At 35.1% G+C, this 25,596-nt stretch overlaps 3 protein-coding genes and 1 long non-coding RNA gene across 7 annotated transcripts; 2 read left to right on the forward strand and 2 right to left on the reverse strand.

Annotated features, from left to right (window-relative positions):
- Window positions 1-174: 174 nt before the first annotated feature.
- On the reverse strand, window positions 175-7,803 carry LOC18611954 (aldehyde dehydrogenase family 3 member H1-like). 2 transcript variants are annotated; one of them, XM_007048473.3, is made up of 12 exons: window positions 7,644-7,803; window positions 6,000-6,113; window positions 5,630-5,870; window positions 4,357-4,425; window positions 4,180-4,276; window positions 3,028-3,234; window positions 2,315-2,430; window positions 2,131-2,235; window positions 1,888-2,060; window positions 1,715-1,805; window positions 977-1,126; window positions 175-603 (listed from the first exon to the last, which is right to left on the reverse strand). In XM_007048473.3, exons 1-12 carry the CDS (start codon window positions 7,682-7,684, stop codon window positions 364-366), a joined length of 1,644 nt encoding a protein of 547 aa, XP_007048535.3. In that variant the 5' UTR covers window positions 7,685-7,803; the 3' UTR covers window positions 175-363. The 2 variants fall into 2 exon arrangements, with proteins under 2 accessions (XP_007048535.3, XP_088662713.1); XM_088806587.1 differs by having other exon boundaries at window positions 462-603; window positions 981-1,126.
- Window positions 7,804-10,211: 2,408 nt separating this feature from the next.
- Window positions 10,212-12,798, forward strand: LOC18611955 (topoisomerase I damage affected-like protein). Its single transcript, XM_088803460.1, has 2 exons — window positions 10,212-11,338; window positions 11,500-12,798. Exon 1 carries the CDS (start codon window positions 10,335-10,337, stop codon window positions 11,298-11,300), a length of 966 nt encoding a protein of 321 aa, XP_088659586.1. The 5' UTR covers window positions 10,212-10,334; the 3' UTR covers window positions 11,301-11,338; window positions 11,500-12,798.
- A 2,462-nt stretch (window positions 12,799-15,260) lies between these two features.
- Window positions 15,261-20,115, reverse strand: LOC18611957 (RING/FYVE/PHD zinc finger superfamily protein). 3 transcript variants are annotated; one of them, XM_018114106.2, is made up of 5 exons: window positions 19,946-20,113; window positions 18,403-19,332; window positions 18,131-18,294; window positions 16,500-16,574; window positions 15,261-15,618 (listed from the first exon to the last, which is right to left on the reverse strand). In XM_018114106.2, exons 2-5 carry the CDS (start codon window positions 19,034-19,036, stop codon window positions 15,502-15,504), a joined length of 990 nt encoding a protein of 329 aa, XP_017969595.2. In that variant the 5' UTR covers window positions 19,037-19,332; window positions 19,946-20,113; the 3' UTR covers window positions 15,261-15,501. The 3 variants fall into 3 exon arrangements, with proteins under 3 accessions (XP_017969595.2, XP_007048540.3, XP_017969596.2); XM_007048478.3 differs by having other exon boundaries at window positions 18,131-19,332; window positions 19,946-20,111; XM_018114107.2 differs by having other exon boundaries at window positions 15,447-15,649; window positions 18,131-19,332; window positions 19,946-20,115.
- Window positions 20,116-24,967: 4,852 nt separating this feature from the next.
- Window positions 24,968-25,319, forward strand: LOC148764500 (uncharacterized). The gene is made up of 2 exons (XR_016024231.1): window positions 24,968-25,176; window positions 25,266-25,319. It is a non-coding gene; the product is annotated as an uncharacterized LOC148764500 (long non-coding RNA).
- The last annotated feature ends 277 nt before the right edge of the window (window positions 25,320-25,596 follow it).

Genomic DNA, 25,596 nt, shown 5'->3' on the forward strand with positions numbered 1-25,596 from the left:
TTTTTTCCTTTTTTTTTCTTTCTTTCTTCAATAGCAACCAAAAGCCCTTGAAGGGCTTAATTGACAAACAAATGGCAATTAATTGGACTGTCAAAGGTTAACCAATTAAGTTCTCTAAAAGCTTACTTTTACCTATAGTAAAGAAATAAGAACCATAGGTAAAATTACCTGAGGTTAAAATCAAGAGGTAAAACTGATTAACAAGGAGCAAATGTCAAGTACATACTTGAGTGGTGCAATTAGCACCTTTACAATACACTATATATTCTGACATTCTAACTTCATACAATTACCCAACAGTTCATCTTGAATGCAAAGTAGCTAAGAAATCTTGTATTGAGATAAGCAAATCTGTCTGCATTCTCAGTCTTTAAACCATCCAAGTAAAGCAAGCATAATGTTAAATACGTCACCACTGATTAAGGCCTTCATTTGTTTTTGCTTTCCTGGTGTGTATGGAGGGTACCTAGTAGGAGATTCTCCTGCAAAACTTCTGTATAAAACTGCCTTATTGTGGCTAAAAGCATCGAAAGAGAATTTACCATGGTATGAACCCATTCCACTTTCCCCAACTCCTCCGAAAGGTAAAGTGGGAACCGTTAGCTGCAAAGTTTGTCATGGACGAGGAAACAGTTAATTAGTTAAAGTATATGTATTGTAACCAGATGCTGACACTGACATGCAATAACCAATGGAAACTAGAAGGATTTGAAAGTTCTACGCAACGTTTGCTGGACTTTTTCCAGTCACTGAATTACCAACAAGCCAATTATTGGACAAAATGTGCCACTAGCTTTCCAATTACTTCATCTAGAACTAGCCAACCATTAAAAGATATGATGTGGATGCCAATTATTGAACTTGGAATTAAGTGATGATGAAGATCCTATCTGAGGCTTGACAGGATGATAAATGAAAATTGGAAAAATGGGCATTTATTGCTTTTCCATATGAATTTCAAGAAGTGAGGAAGTACTTGCAGAATGGTGTCATTAATGGCTATTCCTCCAGCAGATACGTTTTGCACAAACTTCCTTTCGATCTGCTCATCATCACTGAAGAGATATGCAGCAAGAGCTTTTGGCTTTCTGTTTATCATGTCAAAGGCATCCTCTAACTTTTCAACCTAAAACAGGCCATGGAACAAAGTTAGCTGAAAAATACATTGCATCTTGCTCAGGAACAGGCATTTGTTGTAGAAAATGATTAACAACTTGCCTCAGGGATTCTTGAGCAAAACAAAAAAAAAAAAAAAACTTGCCTCAGAAATCATGACCTCAAATTAGGGTGTGGATATTGGGAAAACAAAGAATAGAAAGATAATTCTTTGAAATAGTTATGGTGAAGGAGCTCTACCTTCATTCTTAGAATAGCAATGGGCTTCTTCAACCTTTAGTTGTAGCTTGTATGCCCAAACATGTATTTTATATGCTTGGTTAAGGAAAGAGAAGAAGAGGGAGGGGGGATAGACCAGATTTTAAATATCAGAGTGAACCTTTGTTTTAGATTTTATTGTGAATATATGATCAGGGAGCACTAACTAGAGAAAGTAAATAAAAATATTGTGCAGAGAACAGAATCAGAAAACAGTAATCCAGTGTGTTTTTTTCCTTTGACTATTAATACTCGCATTTCAAGAGTTCAAACCATAAGGTGAAAATGTTTGTCTTAAATGATTTTAATACTGTTACATTAACAGAGAAAAGAAACTCACGGTCATTATGGGAAGTAATGGTCCAAAAATTTCTTCCTGCATTATCCGTGAGTCATCAGGAACGTCCAACAATATTGTTGGAGCTATTTGCCTGCATTACAAAGCCAAAGACTACATGGTGATGACAAAATAGATTGGTGTAGATAATTACAGGTAGCGATTACTAAACTCACAAATGGCTCCTGTCCCTCTGGCCTCCAACAACAATTTTATCAGAGACCTTATCCTCATCCAAGAGATTTACTAGACGCATGAAGTGGAATGAGTTTACAATGCGAGAACGGTCCTTGGATTCCATTGGATCTTTTCCAAAGCATTCCTCCAGTACACTTCTTAGAGCATCTATCTGTTATCAAACATGTTTCAAGACAATGACACTTAAAGTTGACAATTTTATTCCTTTGACAAAATCTTACCAACTGAGGGGCAAAGTCTTTTGTTGTTATAATATAATCAACACCAATGCAAGCTTGTCCATTGTTGCATGCCCACTTGCCTGCTACAATCCTCCTTGCAGTAACCTTATAACAGTTACAATCAGATCAACTGAATAAAATGACAATGGACAGGTAACTTAAGGTCAACAGGAACTACTCTCACTTGTAAATCAACATTAGAATCAACAAGAACCGGGCACTTTCCTCCAAGTTCAAGAGTTACTGGTGTAAGGTGCTTCGCTGCTGCAGTCATCACAATGCGCCCTACTCTCGCCCCACCTGCAACGTAAAGGAATCTGTATTTTATGATTTTATTGCTGGGAATTAAATGAAGTACAAAAAATCAAGAACTTACTAGATGAACGTAAGTTTGAAAGTTAATGCAAAATAAAGGCAGTCCATAGGAATTTTTAGCATCCTGCCAATACATGATGCTTATTGATTCATTTTTATTCCTCCTAACATTGCATGAAAAATAAAGATAATCATCAAGTGTAAGGAGACTTCATACAGTAACAGTTACCAAAGAATTAGGAGAACAATTCAATCACAACTACATCTTCCAATTAAAAGGAACTGCCACATTTTGACACAAAAAGAGTGCTCCTTGAAGCAGTTCGCCCATATTGAGAGCATAACAATGTCTACCATTTAATAGTAGATAAAGGAGTTTAGAGTGATCCGGGGAGTTTGATTGTCAGCTTATAAGTAGAAGTTGGACATATATCCAACCATTAACTAGGCAGCCTCAACTAAGTTGGAATGAATTCAAAGTGCACTGCACTATAGTAGACCACGTCTCGGGAAGACTAAAATTATTCCATTGAGGCATCAAAGTTGGAGAAATCACAACATTAGATAAATATAGGGTTAAACCTGTAAAAAAGATCTTATCCCACTTTTGTTCTAATAATGCAGAGGTCTCAGCAACAGCACCCTCAACAACTCTTATGGCAGATTCGTCTGCATATTCTACTAGTAACCTTGCAAGCAGTGATGATGTGGCAGGAGCAATTTCTGATGGTTTAAGGACGACAGCATTACCGGCTGCAATGGCTCCAATCACCGGATCAAGAGACAATACTACAAGATGGAACAACCAACATTTCAGTTTGCACAATATAATAAAAAACATAATAATGAAATAAAAAGGCTGTCTATCATATTATATTTTTTTACAAAAATTTATCAAAACAATGGCTACGTTTCAGAATAATTCCACAGGCAAAGGAAGAATCCTAGTGGCACCTTTGGATTGTTAAACTTTCCTAAATATAGCAGTAGAATCTAAGTTTACCCATCAATACATCATGAAAACAAATGATCTGGAACAAGTTCACCATGTGCAGTTTGATTATAGATTATGTACAGATTTTTCTTTTTTGGAACTTAAGACACCTCCTTTATCAATAAGGATAATGCAGTACATCAACAGCAACGAAAATATATATATGAAAGACCTAAAAAGAGATAATATGGAGCCCCTTATATCAAATTACAGCATAAGTGAGAAAAAAAAAAGGAAAGCTTTTTAAAGCAATGCTACAGCTTCATAAAATTATACAAAAAGACACACCCTACATACTTGCTGACTCGCATACATACATAATTACATTAGATATGAAGCATGTCATCACTATGATCAGTTAAATATCAAAAAAGTGATGGGATAAAAGAAGAATGAATGACAGTACTATTTTGAAAATCCATTAAGATAAACGCCCTAATGATTTTGTAAAAAATGATAATAACAGTTCAATTATATCAAGAGGCAAGCAAGAAAATTGATGTGAGCTTACTTCATTAAGTTATATTGAGTAAAAAGAGGGAGCACGACTAGAAGAAATGTAAAAGAAAAGGCAGATTACTAAAAAGAAAAACACAGAGTGGTTAATTAGGGGAAAAATACTAAGCATAACAAAAAACTGATAATAGATTGTACAGAAAAATTTTAGACAGTGAAATACCACAAAGCAATATTCATTTGAACTATTTCAATTATGTTAAAGCAGCATATAAATAACATACAAAAGGGAAAGTTCCAGGTAGATATGACCAACACAACTCCAAGAGGTTCTGACACAATTTTCGCTGACGATGGATAAGTTGCCATTGAAGTTTCAACCTGAAAAAGTGCTAAGGGTTTTAAGCTAAAAGTAAACAGTAACAATTAGCCTGAAGGTTGGTACTCACAAGAGTAATTACCTTTTTTGGCATCATCCAATGTTTAAGTTCTTTAAGAGCCAACTTACATGAGGATTTTGTCATCGAAATCTGCATCACATAGAATATGAAGTCTATATGGTGCACAGGTCAATTATTCAAAAAAAAAGGCCTGACTTCTAATTTTAGCACATTTAGGTTGATATTCCTGTAAAAATCAAACTATTGTTTGTTGATGGTCTTAAATTATGGGTTACTATTGCTTCTAATTGCTTGAGAGTGACGGCACTAATTTTTATTGCAATAACTTATGAATCTAAATTCTGCATTTCCCGAAATTAAACATATTGATGTTTTCTCTATCAAAATTACAACCTTAACTGATAGACCTTACATAGAACCAACTTATTGGTGCTTGTGCAAGAACAATTTGCTAAGGCTCCAATTGGCTGATGCTTTTGCTATTTGCTTTTGTTTTGTATTCATTTTTTAGTTTTTGCTTTTTCCTTTCTATTCATTTTTCGCACATAAAAAAGAACAAAAAACAAAGAGCAAAAGCATCAACCAAATGGAGCCTAATTTATTGAACTACTCAAATGAAAGTCAATTAGAAAAGAATAAAGAAAGTGAAAGAAAAAAAAAAACAAACAAACATGTAATATGCTAAAGATGCTAATTTTCAATCATGGATATGCTCTTATGGCTAGATATCAAGGACTTAATTAGAACTCATAAATCCTAAAGCAGAAAAAATTTGAAATGTTTATTACATAATTTCCAATGAAGGAGAACAAGAGGCTTAACAATGGATGGTTATTATAGAACAGAAACATTGTAAACCCCTAGTTTCAGCTAGTAAAAATTAACAGGACTGTCAGTTTCATTCTAGCCCTTGTCATTAGGTAAATTTATTATCTAAGAAGCTGCTATGTGCTCTTCAAGGGAGATAATCAACCAAATGTCACTTCCTTTACCCAAAAAATATTTATGTAAACCCCTCCACATGTGTTAATAGAAATGATAGGACCCAGCAAATAAAAAGTTCTAATCGCTTATTCCCTCCTCATGTAAGGTTACAGAGGTGAATGGTTCACAAATTGGTGGCATCTTCTATGCCCAATTTTTATGTAAACTTGACAACTAATAAATCTCACTTGAAAGTGTAAAGCATGCACAAAGTTCGTTTCACAATGAATTGTCAGCTAAAGGCAATACATTAAAAAAAATAGTTGTAACTTGCAACTTGTAAGGTAGATGTAAAAGGGAATGTAAGAAAATCATAAACACAAGCATGGTATTCAATGATGATACAGACCTCTGATATAAAAGCTTCAAGTTCAGGTTTCGATAGGTCCTTATGAAGTGCTTCTATAATCTCCTTCTCCTGTTCATCAATCATCTTTGATATACTTTCCAATTGTGACATTCTCCATTCATAGCTCTTAGTCTTGCCTGAACTAAAGGTTTTCCTGAGCTCCTTAACTAGCACAGCAGCTTTGTCTACATCAAATGTTTGCTTTGCTTCCTCCATTGTTTTTGATAGTGTTGCACAGCAACTTTTTTAGATGAATTAGAAAAAAAAAATCCAAGGAATGCAGGGAGTGGTGCAGATCAAGAAAAGTAAATTAATTAATACACAAGCACAAACATGAGTATAATAAGACAGACAGAGAAAGAGAATTTACTAGTATGAAGAAGGGATAGAACTGGAGAAGGATACTTGGTTGATCTTATATGTATGACGATATGCCAGGGTGTCACCCAGGCCAACACCAACTATACTGCTGGATTTGAAACATCTGAAAATGAGTGAGAAACAAAGCAAAATAATGCATTCAATAAGTATATATTAATATGCAAGAAGACTAAACCAAACACATTTCTAATTATTAGAACCCCTCGTTTAGAGTAAAGACGTCTGAACAAATGGACTCAGGTCATCATTTCTCGGATTTATTGAAACTAGGATTTATCAGAAAGTATGATTACAGCAATGACCTAGTCTACAACTTTGTCACAACTAGTGAAGTTCGCATGGTTTATGCCTTGAATTAAAAGCTTCAAGTGATACACGCAAAATAAAATTGTGCTAATTAGCTTCTGATAAGTTATCTGAGAAAAGTTTAATGTCACCAAATATTCTTTTGTTTTCTTGAAAGTCCATAATGACACTACGCCACCACCGCAGCAGCGGGCAGAGTAATGATATCTAAGAAAATCATATACCCATGATAACCATCTGTACTCCAAAATTTTTTACATTATATACAGATGAATCTTCGGATTGAGATTTACAAAGTAAAATCATTTGCAAAGTAGAAGAGAAGAAAATTAGATCACATAGATTGTCAAAGAAAAAAAACTAAGGAATACATGGAATTTGGACAAGGACATGTGCTATTACAAATATTTTGATGATGGAATTTATTCTATTTTGTAAAATGTGAAGGATTGTAGTCCCACTTTTATCCATAAATAAAGAGTCTTGCTTTGCACAGCTTGTATGATATGCCCTTGATTTATATAAGTTCTTAAATTATAGCATTAACTAGTACAGAGGTTACAAGTTAAGATCCTCCAATTACCTTTCAGCTTGTCAGTAACAAAAATTTTTTTATGTGGCATTAAATTGAATACCTATCCTCTTGCCCCCTCCACAAAATTTCTCGTTGAGAAAGAGACTAGATCTTTTTTTCTTTTTTCCAAGGAAGAGTTAAGATCGTTTAATTGAGCTTCAAACTAGAAATTTGAAGTTTAGTTGCAGTTAGTACATATTGCTGCCTAACCTGAAAAGAATTTACCTTGTGGCTATCAGACCTTATCACTTGACCTCAACAAGACTTGCCTTCTCCTGGCAAGGTTTGGGTTCGGTAAGAACAACCAATAGAAAACTGGGTTTTGGGTATTTCACTGAAACCAAGCCTTGACACGGTTAATAGAGGTAGTGTGAGGAAACTGAAAATCTTCAGGCATTCTCTAATTGTTCTTTCTTTCTAAGCAAAGTTGCAGTCGGCATTAATCTCCCAATTCATTCACTTACAACTAATAATTCACAACCTACCATCCCACATATAGCTGACAATGCAAAACATCACAAAAAAATATGCATAGAAATTAACAGTGAAACTTGCATCATAATTTACAAGCAAACAAACATTTCATCATGAAACAGTGTAACATATTAAGCAAGCATCAAGAAAGCCAAAAGACTAAACCAACAAGGTACCAGCAAAAGAGAGGATTGCTAAAGGAAAAGTACTTGATGTTTCACAGTTGAAAAGAAGACCCAAAAGTTTGGGTTGAAGAAGAAAAATGAGAGGATAAAGCACCTGCCACAGTCTTTGAAGAGGCCAGCAGAGACAATTATCATGGCAGCTAGAGAATCTCCAAGTTATCGGTAGAGAATTTGGTCACTCAAAGTATCCTGGTGGAAGCAAATAAAAATAAAGATCAGGGTTCTTGTTCAGCTGCTTTTTGTGTTTAAATCCAAGAAGTGCATGCAAAAACACGTGGCTCAAGCGCTTCCTGTCTCATATCCTTTGCTGCCAACTGAAAAGGGCTACTTCATGGGGACCATGAGAGACTCTTCACAGCCATTAAAATTTTGTGAGTGCTGGAGATGACGTGTCACTTACCTGATGAACATTAGTATGCTGCCATGTTCAATTGTCAAAAAGCGCCAGAGTCTTAAACAGAAATGAACCCAAACCCAAATCAGCTCCCCCTTTCCCGAGTTGGCCCATATTTGGGGGATATTGCCATTTTGGCCTTGTTTAGTTTATTGTAACAGACAAATCTTAAGGACGTTGATGCTGACAGTCTTGTTCAATATACTTATTAGGTATAGTAAAATATTATAATAAATAATAATATTATATATTGATATAATTTTAATATTTTTTATTATTTATATTACATTAATATTAAATAAATATAAAATAATAAATAATATTTTAATTAATAATAATTTATTTTTTAATAATTTTAAGAATTTAATTGACTCAAAATAAAAATATATGGATTTGATTGAATGTAATGAAAAAATAAAAAAAAAATTAAAATTTTTTAAATAGTTAAATAATGTTAAAATATTATATCTAAATTGTTTATGAAAAAAATATTTTGAAATTTGATACAATTTACTATATTAAACATTTCAATATATATATATATATGTGATGCACTATAAATATATAAAAAAATATTAAATCACGTCTTGTTATCTTTAAATTTAAAAATAAAGTTTGGGAGCCTATAAATATAAATTAGTACTCGCAATACTCTATATGTAAAAGCTTGTTTAAATTCAATAATTTGAAATTTTTTAATTTTAATTTCATAAATGATTTAATAGTATTAGAATTGCATATTTTCTCAACTATAAAAACTAAATAAAAATAATTACACTCTTACAAAAAAAAAAGTGATGATAAGTAAATTTACTTGTTATCATTTTAATTAAATATTAAATTGATCTAATGAGGTGGAGTTCTTTTTTTGTTTTAATTATATGAAGTTACCTAAGCTTTGCTTGGAAGGATCGATGAAAAAATTGGAAAATTAGAGAAGGACAAAAGTGGAAATATCATTTTTTTTTTCATTGGTATGCTGAGTAGGAAAGAGAGAAAAAATAAATTTCTTTCCATTCATTCCTTGGTAGATGTTAAAAAAAAATAAAACAAATGAAAATTATATTATTTTATCATTATAACTTTTATAAATCAAGATAATAAAAAAATCTAAAAAATGATAGACAATTTGGTAAATATTATTTTGAAGATATTGAGAATTCAAATATTAGAACAAGATGATGAAATTTATAAAAAATATTAATAGGTGCTTATAAATAATTATTAAATATATATATATTTTATCCTTTAGGGTATCACTTAATTTCGCATGAGTATAAAATGATAAGTAATATTTTAATTAATGATAATTAGTAGATCTTTAGTCATAAAAGCCTAGTTGATTTAAAATAAAATAAAAAGACTTTATTGAACATAATGAAAAATAAGTATTTATTTGAATTTTCTTAAATTATTCAAGGGTTTTTCAAGCATTATGTCAAAGAATTTTGTTATTAATAATTTTTTGGCATAATGCTCAAATAAATCCCTAAACTATTTAAGAAAATTTAAATAAGTTAATATTCTTTTATTGCATTCAATCAAGTATTTATATTTTTATTTTCTTTTAAAAAAATCTTTATATTTTTATTTTAGATCAAATAAGCTCATATGATTAATAATTAATTATTAACTAATTGACATTAATCAAAATATTATTTATCATTTTATATTCACATGGCGTTGACGTGGAAGGTGAAAAATATTACATTGTTATGTTATTATGTTAAATTAACATGTAACATTATCATTAACTATGATATATCAGTATGTCATATCATCATCAATTATAACATATGAGTATGCCACGACAACGTTGTGCAACATAGAATGATAATGAGTATTTTGATTAAGTCAATCATTAAATATTTATTAGATTTAAAATAAAATAAAATAAAAATACAAGAGCTTGATTTAAAGTAATAAAAGTACAAAAGCTTATTTAAATTTATCTTAATAGTTTAAGAGATTTTTTAGTTATCATGTTTAGATTTTTTTCATTTCAAATTTGGTACAAAAGAACATTAAGTTGAATTTCTTACTTAAAATAAATAACTTAATTAACTTTAACAAGAGAGTGACCTTTCATGAATATATATATATATATATATATATATATATATATAATATTATGTATTGGACTAGATAGGCTTGGGCCTAACTGAATAATCTTTTGTGTAGCCCGGTGATTGAAGAGTAAGAAAACGTTGTGGAAGCCCATGGAAATTAAGAGCAGGACCGTGGAGATGGGAGCAAGGTAAAGGAAAGGGCAAAATTGAAAGGCAGCAGGCGCAGAAGAATCGACAGTTTGTAGTCATGTAACCAAAAGTATCAAACTGGATCTTGTTTTCTTTAGCAGACCAGTCAAGATTTCAAAAGAACGAAAGAACGATGCCTTATTTATTACTCACTCAGGAGCCAAAGAAAAAGAAGAGAAAAGAAAAGATGCTCCCACTAAAGCTGGTACGAGAGGCCTTCACCCAACACCCTCTCCTTCTCTCCCAGCATCACCATCGCCATCATTCCAAGTCCGACCTTGAAGATGATGATGATGAAAACGATGCCTCCAAGCCCAGCATTTACAACTTCTATTATTATTCCTCTAAATCAACCAAACCCAGAACCCCCAAATCCAAAACCAAGCCCAAGACCCCACTGCTCCTCTTTCTCCCTACCAAAGAAGTTATCTGCGACACATTTAGGTTAGCGACCATAGCCAGAGAAATGGGCATGGATTTCTACCCGACCCCTTCCCTTTCTCACATCGTTTTCTCTTACTCTTCTTCCTCTCCCTCTCCCTCTCCTTCTTCGTCTTCTGCTTCTTCCTCTTCAGCCTCTTCCTCTGCCTTGTCTCTCTCATCTTCGTTTTCCATGCCTTTACCGCACGGTGCCGTTTTGGTTTCCTTCCCTTCACTCTCTTCCTCCTCCCTTTCCCATCTTCGTTCCTTTGTTTCCCTCTCTAAAGGCCTTTTCAAGCTCGTTTTTATCTCCTCGGGCTCTGATTATGATGCAAAATTTGATGATTCCCGCAACTGGGATTGCTGCTCCATTTCTCTGTTTCAAAGGCTGACAGGTGATAGGATAGAATCCATGGATGCATTTTCAAGGGCTTTGGCTGGAATGGGATGGACCCTTTTCAATACAAGGAAAAACCCATCTCTAAATTCTGCTAATCCCGCTACCAAATCGGTTTACTTGTTCAAGAAAGTAGATTCGGGTCGGGTTCGGGGAGGGAGAGGGAATGGAGAGTGCAGGATAAGAGAGCTGAGGTTGCCTTCATTGGATTTCAGGAATGCCCCTTTGAAGATTTTGCAGTATATTGTTTTGATGACTGATGATGTTTTTTATCTTGGGTAAAAAAGAAAAAGAGGAAAAAGGAAGAAGAAAGAAATGGGGTATGTTTTTTTTTTGGTTACTTATTTTTACTTTTACTGCCTTAATTTTTCTCTTTTATTTTTGTTAATTTATGTATATGTTTTTTGTACTTCTCCAGAAATTAGTAAATTACTAATGTTAAAACAATTTCGTGAAATTTACCCGATGACTTCTTTTATAGGTAAGGAAAATGTTAACAAGTGCCTATTAACACTGGTTAAGGTCTTGTTTTTGAAAGATCCCTGTGGTTCATTCATTGGTCTTACTTAAGTTCAATGAGAATAGTGCGTAATTAGAAATAGTAGACTTCAGTTCTTCAATAACCTGTTACATGGCTGCAATGTGCTCACGAAAATGGACTACAATCAAGCTCAGATCAGGCCAGCGAATGAAGTTTTTGTTAGTGCCTTTTTCAAGGTAAAATTTGATTCTTGAAAAGAAGTTTATGAATGGCTTATGAAGGATGCATTCTACCAAAAGGAGGTACTAGGAGTTAGACCAAATCTGCTAATGAATTTTAACTGTTGGGCTTTCTCTGAAGAAGTGATAGATTGTACAGCTTGGAAACTTTTGGAGTTTAAGGTAAAGTGGCTTGTTTTTAAAATAGGAGACATGTATGGTGCCAGAACAACAAGCATCTCTAGGTTCTTTTGAGTGGTGCTTAGGAACTAGATAAGTTGAACGATCCATCTGATGGTTGTTAAAAGTAGAAACAGGCATAGCATCAAAGATGAGATCTTCCTGATGGTTGCATAACATAGTGGAATCATGGACACTACTTCTTGTTGGGAGAAAATCCTCAAGATAGAGTAAAAGATAAATATTTTGTATGGCAATGTCAATAGGGAAGCTAAATATCTTTTATGGCAATGTCAATAGGAGAAGCTAAATTCTTGTACAGCAATGTCAATGGGAAACTACATTTTGAACAGTAATATTAATGGGACTGGTTGGCAACCTACTTTTACTAAGTATATAATAGGATACCTGTTGTAGTAATAGTGGAAGCATATGCTGGAAGTGTCAAAGAAGTAAATGAATTCCAAAAAATATTGTTGTTGCACGTATTTTAAGAGCTCTAGTTCAAGAACAGCTTGTTTGCCTATGGCTTAGAAACTGATTAGATATAATTTAGAGACTGATGCTTTTCGAACTTCAAACTGCAAGGTCTTTTCTCTGCTTCCTCAGGTCAGTGGAGCATGACTTAAGTATGTGTTTCTGCCTCTGTGTGTGTGTGTGTGTGTTTTTTTTTTTTTTTTTGGGGGGGGGGGGGTGTGTTGTCGATATGCATTCATCTTGAGCCAAAAAGCATTACTAGATATGAAGCTGTCTGTTACTGTTTTTAAAAATTACATAATTAAGGCTATGCTGAACTAGATGATAAAATGGGCTGAGTTCTAGGAGAATTTCAAAGGGAATGATGAGCAGGAGAAGGAATAGCTGCTGATTTTGATGGAGGGAAATAAGAGGCGATCAAAAAGGGAAATTTTTCTCAAAATAGCTATTCAAAGAAAAAGAGCTCAATCTTGCCATTGCTGAAGAAACTGGTAGAAACAGATCATTATTAAGAACTTAAATGTGGATCAAAGAGTTCAAAAGGAAATACTTGGATAAACTCTCCATTTTAGGTTGAAAATAAGGATGGTTCAGGAGGAATTCTAGGATCATCTGGGGAAAGGCTGTGTTTTTTTTTTTTCTATCATGATGTAGAAATATGTTAAACTGAGAGGCAGTCACATGGTTGTTTAATTGCTGATGATCTTGAATAGGGGGATTATTGCCTCCCTGAAGACTTAAGAAGATTGTGGAGGAAATGTTTGATTTGATGCTATTTTCTTTGGGTTCCATTCATCTGTGTGCAAGGGTAGTTGACCATGAGCTCCCAATGAAACCACAAGCTTTAGAGAAGGACAAAATTGTAGAATGTTTATATCTTGTAATGGGGATATAAGTTCAAACCACAAGACACAAGCGCAAGTTATGCACTATCTTGCATATTGCATGTACACAAGCACATACAGTTGGATCTTCCAATTAATGGAGAAGTTTAGCCATGAAATTTGTCTTTTAGGTGGCATTTTCACTTCAATGTGTAGCAGTTGTACTTAATCCTCATTTTCATATGGCTCTAATATGAAGTTGGACATAACTATCGTATATGCTTAATTTCAAGAAATTTGACATGTTGACTAGAAAGGATCAGGCTGAACATTCGGGGAGGCTGAGTTCTATACTCAACTCCATTCCTTTTATGAGTTTGAACTAGAAACAAGCATGGTTCACTTCCTAGAATATAACGTCTTTAACGTCTATTTTGATATATTAAGTTTCCTCGAGACTTAAGAATATGATCAAAGGGTTGACCATGTTGTAATTCTAGGATTTGCATTATAACTTACCAAGCAAGATGCTTTGCTCATGGTACAGTAAGTTTTAACATCCACTACAATATTCAGCATCACATTCATGGACACTTGATCTTACTTCTAATCTCCATTAAATAGTTCATTTTTGTTTATGCTCCTCAAGCCAGACTCTATTGAGAGTCCATTGTTTCTCAATTCTCTTCATAGTCTGCTTATATTGTCTGTAAAAAGAATTTAGTTATCGGCTCAGACTTCCTAGTAAATTTTGGTCAGCTTACTGACAATGAAGTCACTGTTTTGGATGACCCTTCCCAGGACTGAAACATTTTTTTTAGCAGATGCTAGAGCGGTTTATTTTTTTTCTTTTTTGGTAGCTTGTGCAGTTTGGGTATTTCCAGCATCTTTGGTACCCAAAAACAAAGGCACTTGCGTATTTACCTTGTCTTTTCAAGCCATATATAGCAGCTATTTGGAGTCTAGAGCCAATTTTTTGGCATTGCAGGGTAGTGATAGATGACGTTAAGGATATAGTTTTGCGTTGTAGGTCTTGTTCTTTCTCCCATCCGCAGAGCTCTAATGGTTTGGCCTAAGCATGAGCTCATCTACGTTGTGATTAAGATGGAATTAGAGTTTGGAGGTTTACCGTACCTGATGAGGGCCTCCCTTCTTCTGTTATGATTTAATGGTTTAAATGAATTTGCCTTTTATCCTAAAAAAAAAAAGGGCAGTTGATCTTTAGTCCAATAGTAAAATTGCATGTATCATTGATTCAAAAGGTTAGCCCCACCCGGTTGACATAATAGTGTCAGCCTTGAGCTTTTGTTTTTGCGTAAATTTATGCTCGGCTTGAAAATAAAATCCAGCTATTTGAACTCAATTGGATTAAATCTCAGTTATTGTTGACTCAATTTGACTCGTGAGTCACTTGAATATGAGTGTAAAATTATATCAACTTTGGTCGATTTCTTAGTCGAGCAGCTCGAGTTTGAGATAATCTTGATAGTGAATAAGTCAAGCCGCGTTAAGTAGCTTTAAGTAACCATTCTTTTATGAGTTAGCTGTCGGAATGAAGTCAATTGACCGGAAATGCTACCGCGTGCTCACGGAGTGAGATGAAATAATGGATGATGGAACAAGAAAATGAATCAGTCTTGAAAATTTTGCCACATAAAATGTTTCTCAGACTTTTAACAGTCAATCAGTAACCAGTAATATGTGTTTACCTCTAAGAGTGTACTGAGATTTCGTTCTCTTCCTCTGTCCCCTTTCTGTAACTTACAAAAATGGAGTGACCAAATGCAGTACTGTCTCAACAAAAAACAAGTTTTTCTGCATCCAAGCATTTGGCAACAAGTTTTCTGTTTATAAATATTTAGCTTACCGGTTGATACATGATTCTCGAACTCCAATCCCCTTCTCTCAATTAAAAAAGAAAGGCAAGTCTTTCATTTCCGGGAGGCAAGAAATAACAAAGCTCCTCAGCCAAGCAAGAGTACTAGAAAGCAGCAAATGACAGGCATATATTTATATTAAGATGCAACGGATATCGACCTACATTCCATTCAGCAATCAGGAATATATTAACCCAACACACTTTAGATTACCTTCGAGGGCCAATTAGGCTAACATCATTCCACACACAATGTTGCCTGACGCACAGCTCATTGCAAAAATGCAAACCCCAAAAGGCATGATCTGTCAAATTGAATTGTAACTGCCATTCATTAAGTCTAGTAAAATCCAATTCTCTCAACATCTACTATTTGGCAGCAAAAAAGAATATAATAGTGAATTTATATGCATCATATGTCAACAAATCATGTTGTATGAGCACCATGCGTTCTTGAAGCCCATATACCAAACACAAGAAACCAGAAGACAAACAAGATAGCCCAGTAGCGCGCAGGTCCATACTTAATCCTTGTCAGCACAATCTGCAAGTTCCAGCCAAAACATAATCTAAAACTGAAATAAGGATAAAAAATAAAAATAAAAAGATAAGACTATGAATGTGATGATCTCAAGCAAATGAACCAGAAGAGGAACAGAAACTCAGAATTTAACTGCAATGCTGAACCTGCCACACAAAAGCCTGAAGAGAATAAATTTCCTTAGATATACAAAAGAGCAATGTCTTTCTGTACTTGTTACTTTGATTCTCTATACTACTATTTCAGATCAAACTCAGAATTTAAGGTAAAGATTATGAGACTAATAGTGCATGCCTTACATGAATGCCATGCCTATTGTGAAGATAGAGCAAAAGCATAAACAATTTTTGTAAAGATAGCTGCTATTTCAAGCAGCAAATAACCTTCTCAGTTGGCTTACACTAGCCTCAAAAGGACTCCAAAAGATGCTAAATTGCAGATTTGAAACTACACAAACAACAAAGAGAGATAAACAGCAAGCAGTACACAGCCAATAACACTAAACTTTCAACCTCAGGTTTGACCAGAACTATGGGGATACTATTGCAAAATGAAAATGAAAAACTTATCCAGATTTTAAATATACAACATAAACCAAGAGAGAATGTAATTCTTAATGGTTTTCTAAATGCAATGGCCTTCTATATGAGTACCAACATAAATTTAATAACAGTCACATGAAGCACGGTAAACAAATACTTGCCAGGATGGCAAAAGCAAAAGACTAGCTGAAAGTCTAGATCTATTAGCTTGTCAAGGACAGAAACAAAAAGAATCAATCAAGTATCAAAATCTTACATACAAATATATGTATATTTAGTCAAATCAAATGCAAATGAGTTTAGTAAATAAACAACTACAGAAATAGTATCCAAGTTACTCACAAAGCGAAAGAAGACCACAACTGTTAAGGCACAAATGCCTCCCAAGAGAATATGAAGACCACTCCTAGCCGTTTTCTACAATAAAAAGAAAGATAAATTAAATAAAGCACATAATAACCCTGATGACTAAATGCATACTTGTAATAAAAAAAAAAACAATGTTTTAACTATGTTGATAAAATTTCCATTGACAAGAATGTGTGGGGCCGAGGAATCTAATGGTGCTGCACAAATGCAATTATATATATATAGGGGGAAGAGTATTATCATTCCATTCAATCAATATGTATATAAAAGGAAAAGCAAAATAGAATTGTTCTCTGCATTCATGATTTTGGTTATCAAGATAACAACAGGTCCTATACAGTTTATGAACTTAAGACACTTTATGAGGCATTGAAAATAAATGTGCCCTTCTACCCTGGGAATAACCAACAGTCAAATCATTCCTAAGACCACTAAAAGTCCTCAAAATATTCATGGTGCAGCGGTTATGGCTCCTGCTACAAAATAGTGTTGGCCAATATTTATTGGGAGATGGAAGATCCTAGACCACCAGATCTTTAAACCATTTCTAACATGCCAAAAACCTCATCTCAATTCACATAGTTTTACTTGAAGAAAAGGAGATAAAGAACCCACTAATAACACAGTTTATGTTTTCACAAGTTCAGCCATTACCGACAAAAGATGCCAATATGACTCAAAATGAGACATCTGAATAGATTTGGATACCAAAATTTGCCCACAACCACTGAATTGCCAATTCTAGGTACCAGTGTGGGCCTGGATTGACACGTGTAAAAAGAAAGAATATGCATTAATGTGTCCCTGCCCTATCAACAAAATCTATATCCTCATATCATCCATAAAATACCCACCCCAAATCCTGTATCTACATCAACGATTCACAGCCTTCTTTAAGAACCTCACTGTTAAAAGTCTTTGGAAGCTAGTTTACATTCAATCTGTATATTAATATAGGTCTTTCCATCCATATACCATAGTCCAAAAGAAAATACCACATTAATGACAACTCTAAACCATCATCAAAAACTATTTATTAAGCAGACATACAAGCAGATTTAATCTAACATTTGATATAAAAGAATATCAGAACACACACAACATTTCTAATTACCCTTTAAAAGGACATAATAATAGAGTTTAAAATGTGTATCAACCCCATCACTTTAATGCGATAGATAATCTCTTCTCTAGAACAAGAGACAATACAACAATTATAACAGAAGCAACATATAACAGTAAACAGTGTGACAGCAAGCATCAGTTGATAGCGATACCATGATTTGAATAGAGAAAGTTGATAAAAACTGAGTAACAAGCTTCCAACCCAGCGTCGAAAAAGATTGCTTGAGTATCAGACAGAAATAATTCCGCTCTTACAGACCTCAAGTAATTATACAATCATCACTTCTCATGCTGGTTTATAATTGGAACAATATTAAATTTCTAAAATTTTTCATGCTCTAAGAATACAGTTAAAGGTTTGGCAATTACAGCAAGCTGATATTTTTAAATATTGGATTTCTTTATAAACATTGGAAAAACAAGAAGCAGTAGTTCCCTAGCTTGCCTGAGAAGTTATATGAGCATTTACTACAAAATACCTTTCCAACACGAGGAGCAATGAGCCATGCAAGTGTAACAGTAAGTAGACCTGTCGCAAGCAGAATTCCAGTACCTTCCACAGCCCATTTGGTTGCAGGATTTTCAGTGGGAGCAACTTCTTCAGTGAAAGTATTAAGGGGTTGTTCAGAAACTGCCTGTGAAACTGCAGCAGAACTGTTATTATTGTTATTATTACTGTGTGGACTGAACCACAATGAAATCTCACTTAGCCGTTGCCTCCGTATAGCAGCAACGGCATCAGGGTCTACACCTGAACTTGTATGAACTTGGGCAGGATTGGGATCTCCACTAGCAGTCCTTTCTCTCAGTGCTTCATAATCCTTCAAAGAAACCACAACTTTCTTAAAGTCAGAAGTCCTGATATTTTTTGCAGGATTACCGCAGATTTCGCAAACAGTAGATCCATGACTAACAAACCACTTGAGAGCACAAGCATAATGCACTAGAGCAAGATCATTTTTGCAAGAACAACCAAGTTCAATTAATGTGTCATGATGATGACATGAGCCTATTTCTAAATCAGTACTACAGATGAAAACCTCTCCCTCAGGGCTAATGAACTCAACAAACCCAGATTCTCTTCCAACACTCTTAGCATGGGAAAAATCACTTTCAACATCTTTTGGAATTCCATTGCTATTAGGCTTAGCTTCTGCATTGCTTTTAACCGCTTCTGGTAAGGGAGGAGTGATGCCCAAAAATCCTAACGCAGCATCCCCTCTTTTATCAGATTCAACACAGTGGCACACGCGACAAGTAGCCAAACCTGCCTCCTTGTCTCTACTGCATTGCGAGTAAGTCCCAGAATCATCACTGTCAGCATTTGGGCAACTATCATTGCTAACACCTCCATTGACTGCATGTGGCAAACATTCCTTACTCATCGTGTATCAAATAGAATTAAATATAATCTCTTCAATTACAGCAGCATATTACTTTTATGCATCATCTTAATCTTCCATGAGGCCAATCTCCCCATTGTGAGTTGCTAAGCAACTGAAAAAAAGCAACACTACCTCCATACAAAACAGACAGTTCACAACCACTTGCACTCCATCGAAGAATGGTGCTTTGTTGTTTTAGCATAATCCAGGGCCTTAATGCAAGATAGAAACAAGGAAAAAGTACTCGAGCAGGACAGCAGATAAAATTATCTGACAATCTTTTTCATGATAGGTTCCTGGTTCACAATAGTACAAATTCACACCATATGTTACCAATAATAAAACATGTAAATGCACGAAAACAATAGAACATCTAAAAGTTTATCCTTAGAAATGAATAGGAAAAACCATAACTGCAATGGGTGTTAAATCCATTATCTTGTTCAGCTGATAATGTAATGGATTAAAAACAATCAATAATAATAACAAACATAAATGATCAAATAGAATCAATTTAAAACACAAGATTTCCTCAATTAGTCAAATACTCAAATCTTACTGTTAAAAAAAGGTACCTTACTCACACTTGGGGCAATTAGGCCAATTGAGATACAAGAAATGATATGAAAAATTAAAGACCTAGGAAAGATACTTTAATAATTGAAAAATGCTCAAAGTCCAAATTCAATCAAACCCAAAGCAGCAATTCAATTAACATAATAAGCACGCATGAGAAAGAAAAGAAATCAAACAAAAGAATCATAACTTTAACACGCAATTGAAAGCCCATGAACAAATTTATTTCACAAATATTTATTAAAAAAAAAAGCAAATAGTAAAACCCATGAAAGACCAAGAAATCCTAGATCATGGAAAAGGTGAGGAAGCAAGAGGAAAAATAAACCGAACCTAGAGTAATTGAGGTGGATCAGGGAAAAGCGTCAGTAGAAGAGGAGTGAGGAGTAAGGCGGAGGGAGTTTTGTTGGGGAATGGATGTGACGAAGCGAGTGTGGGGCTGCTGGCCTCTACTACTATAATGCTCTCTTACTTTCTTTTATGGGCTTTGCGCTGCTTCATCTTTTTGGTTTTGGACTGTCTTTCCCTTGTATTTTGCTTTCCCGTATAGAGTGTTACTCACTTTCACATTTTATTTTTGTTTTTATGTACCATCAATAAATAAAATATTATTATTTATTTAATAAATAATTTTTTAATTTAAAACTTTTTTAAAATAAATATTTATAATTTAAAAATATTTATTTAAAATTTTACTTTTTGATATTTAATTTTTACATAAATATGAAATAAGAATGATATATAAATCTTATAGTATTTGTAGAGGGGTTCTTGTGATAGGAAGAGGAAGCATCACAAATAAATAAAAAGATTTACTAGAGGCGACAAAGAGGAAAATCGGAGCAATTTTTGAAATACTAAGTGTCATGGTAAGTAAGAAAGAATAAGTAGAGAATTAGGGTGTGAAAGATAATTAGAGGGAGAAGTTAGGAAGAAGCTCTGGGTGAAAATCTTATAACGCTAGAAAAGTGAAAATCTCTTGAATGAATTGTGAAGGTTTTATATATAGTATTAAAAATGATGGTTACTCAATAATAGATTTTAATACACGTAATGAATAACGTTATTAAAAGGAGCTTTAATATTACGTGACCATTACTAAGTAACGATATTAAGTAACGGTTAGAGAAATTCATTATGGGAAATTTTTTTTTAGCCCTTAAAAATAACGTGTTTTTATAAATAAGCTTACACATAATTTTAACTATTTTTAGTCACAAGAATAGATTTTGAGACAAAAATACCCTTAATGAGCAATTTTCTTTAACGCGCACTCTCAAACAGGTGAAAATAGAAAAACAAATACGTAAAAAATTCGCAAACATCTAATTTTGTGCAAAACATCCATTTTTTTTTTGTGTAGCTTGGGCAAAACAAAATAATGTTGCATGAGATGGTTTTTCAGAGATTTAAGACATGGCATTCAGATAATAAAAGAAGAGTGATATTAAACCGAACGAGGAACCGATCGTGATGAATCGAAAGCTTGGAGAATGATGTAAAACCAAAATCCTTGATATGGTGGTGAATCGAAAGGAGAAAGATATGAATCCACAGCATGAAATGGTCGTGCTACAGCAGGCCATATGTGAGATGGCTGTGGTAGGGCAGGGTTTAGAGTTTGTGAAACGGTATGTTGGGAATATGTGACACGACATAACGAGAATGTGTGACATGGTTGTGACACGACAGGGTTTAAAGTTTGTGACACGACATGGTTGGAATGTGTGACATGGCAGGGTTTACAGTTTGTGACACGCAATGGAGGGAATTTGTGACACGTCAACGTTCAGAGTTCGTGACATGTAATGGAGGGAATTTGTGACACGTCAGCGTTCAGAGTTTGTGACACCCCATGGAGGGAATCTTTGACACTCTAGCGTTCAGAGTTCGTGACACGCCATGGAGGGAATTTGTGACACACTAGTGTTCAAAGTTTGTCAGACTCCATGGAGATCCGTGACACTACAGGGTTTAGAGTGTGTGACACGACATGGCAATTTATGGGTGACACGACATGGTTTGAAAAAGGAAAAAAAAAGCGGGCAAATAATGAGGAAACCGATTGGACTTCAACTAAATGAATTCAATAAATGAATATTTATAGAGGAAATTGTGAGGCCATTTCATTTCAATCAAATATTTTCCAAAAATCGCAAACGTTTGTGTGAAGAGGTTCATTCCTCATTCCTCATTCCCAAAGATACCAGAGTGTTTGACTTTCTTCTTTGCAAGCTTGACGACACCACAACAACAATGTCAATTATTAGTGAAGAGGTCATTCAGTCTGAAAATAAAACTTTTAAAACTTTCTTCTATTCATTGATTTTTTGTTGGGTTTGTGTGATATGTTCGTGTTTTTCAATCTTTTTCAATTGTTATGTTTAAACTGTTTTCTTCCCAACTTTATGGTCGTACTAAAGTTTTAAACTACAACAGATATGGCGTGTAGTGGGTAAACTGCTTTTTGGGGTTTTGAGTGTGTCACAACATTGGTTATTTTAAGGCAGTTCGTGTAACGAGTCAGTAATTACACTGATTGACGTGTCACACACCACAAGTATTTTAAGCCAGTTCGTGTAAAGACACAGTAATTATAGTGATTGGCATGTTAGCGTTGGCGTGTTATAACATTTGACTTGATACGCATGACGTGTTACAATATTTTACGTTATATGCATCGCGTGTTACAATATTTTACGTTATATGCATGGCGTGTTACAACATTTTACGTTATATGCATGGCGTGTTACAACATTTTACGTTATATGCATGGCGTGTTTCCACATTTTACGTTATATGCACGGCGTGTTGCAACATTTTACGTTATATGCATGGTGTGTTATCACATTTTACATTATATGCATGGCGTGCTACCACATTATGGGTTAACTCACTCGTGCATGTGTACCATGTTTTGCAGATACAGTCCAGACAGTATGAGGATCTTGACAATTTGCTTATTGTGCTGAGGGAGAAGTGGGCGTTCAATGTCACTATTAACACCCATTGTAAGTGGTCGTAACCGTATTACATCAACAAGACCCTTCAAGAGAAAAGGGAGTACGATGCAGTGAAGCGTACATGCTTCGGAATGCTGCTGGATGTATATCCACAAGGCTACTTCTCCACTGGTCTCCTACATAACATAATGATCTGTCGAATCACTGTAACATATTAATTGGAGCATGAGTTATGGTTAGCCATTGGGAAAAGCAAAGTGCGTATATCAAAGCAGGAGTTCTGCTTTATCACCAGACTAAAGTTTGGTCGAATGCCAAATGTGTTCACATAACCGTATGAGGTTATTACAAATAGAATTCATGCGCAATACTGGAATGGGCAACAGAGCGTTAAGCTGCTAGCCTTGCTTCATACGTTTCACGGAGGTAACTTTGAGCGACTAGGAGATACGACCAAGATGGCACTCATCTTGATCGCGAATAACATTTTATTTGGTCAAGACTATCGTAGATGGGTGATGCCTTGGCTCTTGTCGTTGGTGGATGACATTGATGCTTGGAATGCCTTTCCATGGGGTCACTACGTTTGGAGGCTGATGTTGAACTTCTTTTTGAAGGGGTTCAAAGTGCCTTCCTCGAAACGTGCAGAAGGATCGTTTAGGGTACAACATTTAAGGATTCGCGTGGGTGATACAGGTACTATCACGTAACATTTTTCATTTTCCTTTTGACATAATAATTTATGGTTGCAATCGTTTATCATTTACGATCTGATAATGGTTACATTTGACTTGCAGTTTTGAGCAATTGAGGTAATTCCGGCCTTGCGAAAGATAGTTGCCCCCTCTGCTCCGAAAGACGTCTACCCATGAATGTGCAAATGGCAATACAACCAGAAGCCAAAAGACTTCTACAAAGCAGTTGAGATGTTGGAGTCATCTCAGCAGGTGAGTGAACAGCTACTAATTTCTACTGTGAATTTGTATAATAATTTTTCCTAAAATTTAATCATAATCCCTATTTTGTAGTTGTGGGCAATGGAGACCTTGGAGCCCACCTCGGATGAGGCTAGTCGGGGATCATTTTGTGGACATTGATGTCCCTTTATCTGAGAGCCATTAATATGTGCCAATAAGGCACATAGAGGATCGGGCGGACTAGAGCTTAGGTGCAAGGGAAAAGAGGAGAAACTTGAAGCACAAAAGAGCCACTGGTTTTGTGAAGCGGAGGCGTACCACTATTGCTGTCGTCGATGAGCTGTCGATTTCCAAGTTGATGAAGGAAGGTGACGACCATGGCAATGGCAGTGAAGAGCTGGTAAGCACGATTTTAAAGGTTTGTGTTCAACAATTGCATATGTGATTATCGAATAATATATCTGTGTTTGTAGTTAGACCATGCAACGACAACTTCACAACTACCAATAGGTCCTCCTTAAACTCACAATGCTAACGAGGAGCATGTAAGGATGGTTATAACGATTTGTGTTTAACAATTTCATATGTGATTATCGAATAACATATTTGTGTTTACAGTTGGACCATGCAACGATAGCTCCTCAACCATTAAGAGGTCCTCCTCAGACACATAGTGCTAACAACCCATCGATAAGATCGGTTCTAACAGTTTGTGTTCAACATTTCTACATATGTTTATCGAGTAACACATTAATTTTTGTTATTGCAGTTGAAGAAGGCGACCATAGCTCTTCAACCACAAATCGGTCCTACTCAACCGTAAAGTGGTAACGAGCCGCCGATAAGGATATTAAAGTTCTAACGGGTAATGTTCAACAATTCCATATATGATTATTGAATAACATAGTAATATATGTTATTGCAGTTAACCCATTCGACAAGAGTTAATGACGGAGTAGTCACGAAGCGTCAGCTGCGATGGATCATGCACTAGTATAAAAAAGATATGTCGAAGCTGAAGGCTTTCAATTCAGTCATTGACTCTGGCGAAGCAAACGTTTGAGGATTGTGTCGTTGCTCAGATTCTGGACGGCCTAAAATCACAGGTACGTTATTTTATCTTCGCTCATATATTGGTCGTTTACGTTTAGTATGTGTAGCTCTATTTTTTGCTCTTAGTTTATGGTTTGTGGTATTATATGAGTTAATGGATTTTTTTCATTTGTCTCGTTCTGTAGGGCGGTCCTTCATCTCATGGTGCTGGTGAAGACCACGATGAACTTGGTGTGCACATTCACAATGATGCTACTGGTGTTGACGGATACCCTGTTCTTGAGGCCGATACGGTTATCGATGCATTTGCAAAAGGGGAAGGGGACCGTCACTCAGTCATGGGTGAATGAGAGCATCTTCTTCAAGCCAACGCATTAGTGGTGGCAGTAGAAGTAAGGGACCATATTCCTTAAAGCACTCCCGAAGCCAGCGGTTCACGGTTATCGTCACCGGAGTCATCTGATGTTCATCATTGTGCAGCACAAATTTCAGACCCAACTGAGCAGGCACGGGTGAAAATGACGAGTAAATACAGGGCAAGCCCATATGTCGACCCCTCAGTGAGCCGTCAGGATGTAAAGAGCACAACGGTTGAACCGTACGAAGGTTTCAAGAAAGACGAGTGCGCGAGGTAAGCTCATAAATAACATTACAAATATTATTTTTTAATGAAACATTAATCCACCAAGGCTTTTCAAACTCATTATGTTACATATGCAGGCGTAAGGTCAGGATCTTAGGGGATCAAGGGGCTGACTTTTTCACAACATTAAAGGATCTCAAAAAAGAAATGACTAGTGAACATATAGACACATGCCTGAGTGTACTTTGTAAAAGGATAACAAGGTCGAAGTCGAAGCTGTATACTACCCGTGCATGCGTGGTTGACACGATATTCTTTGTAAGTATATTTGAAAAATTTTCAATTCTAAAAATACTAAGTTTTTTATTGCATTAAGTGTAAGCTAATGCATACATGGTTCATAAGACACCATCCATATGCTACACGCCTTATTTCTAACTGAATATGCCCGGTCGACTACAGAATTCT

Source organism: Theobroma cacao, chromosome 1 (assembly GCF_053813885.1).
Source record: "Theobroma cacao isolate CCN51 chromosome 1, ASM5381388v1, whole genome shotgun sequence".
NCBI lineage: Eukaryota > Viridiplantae > Streptophyta > Magnoliopsida > Malvales > Malvaceae > Theobroma > Theobroma cacao.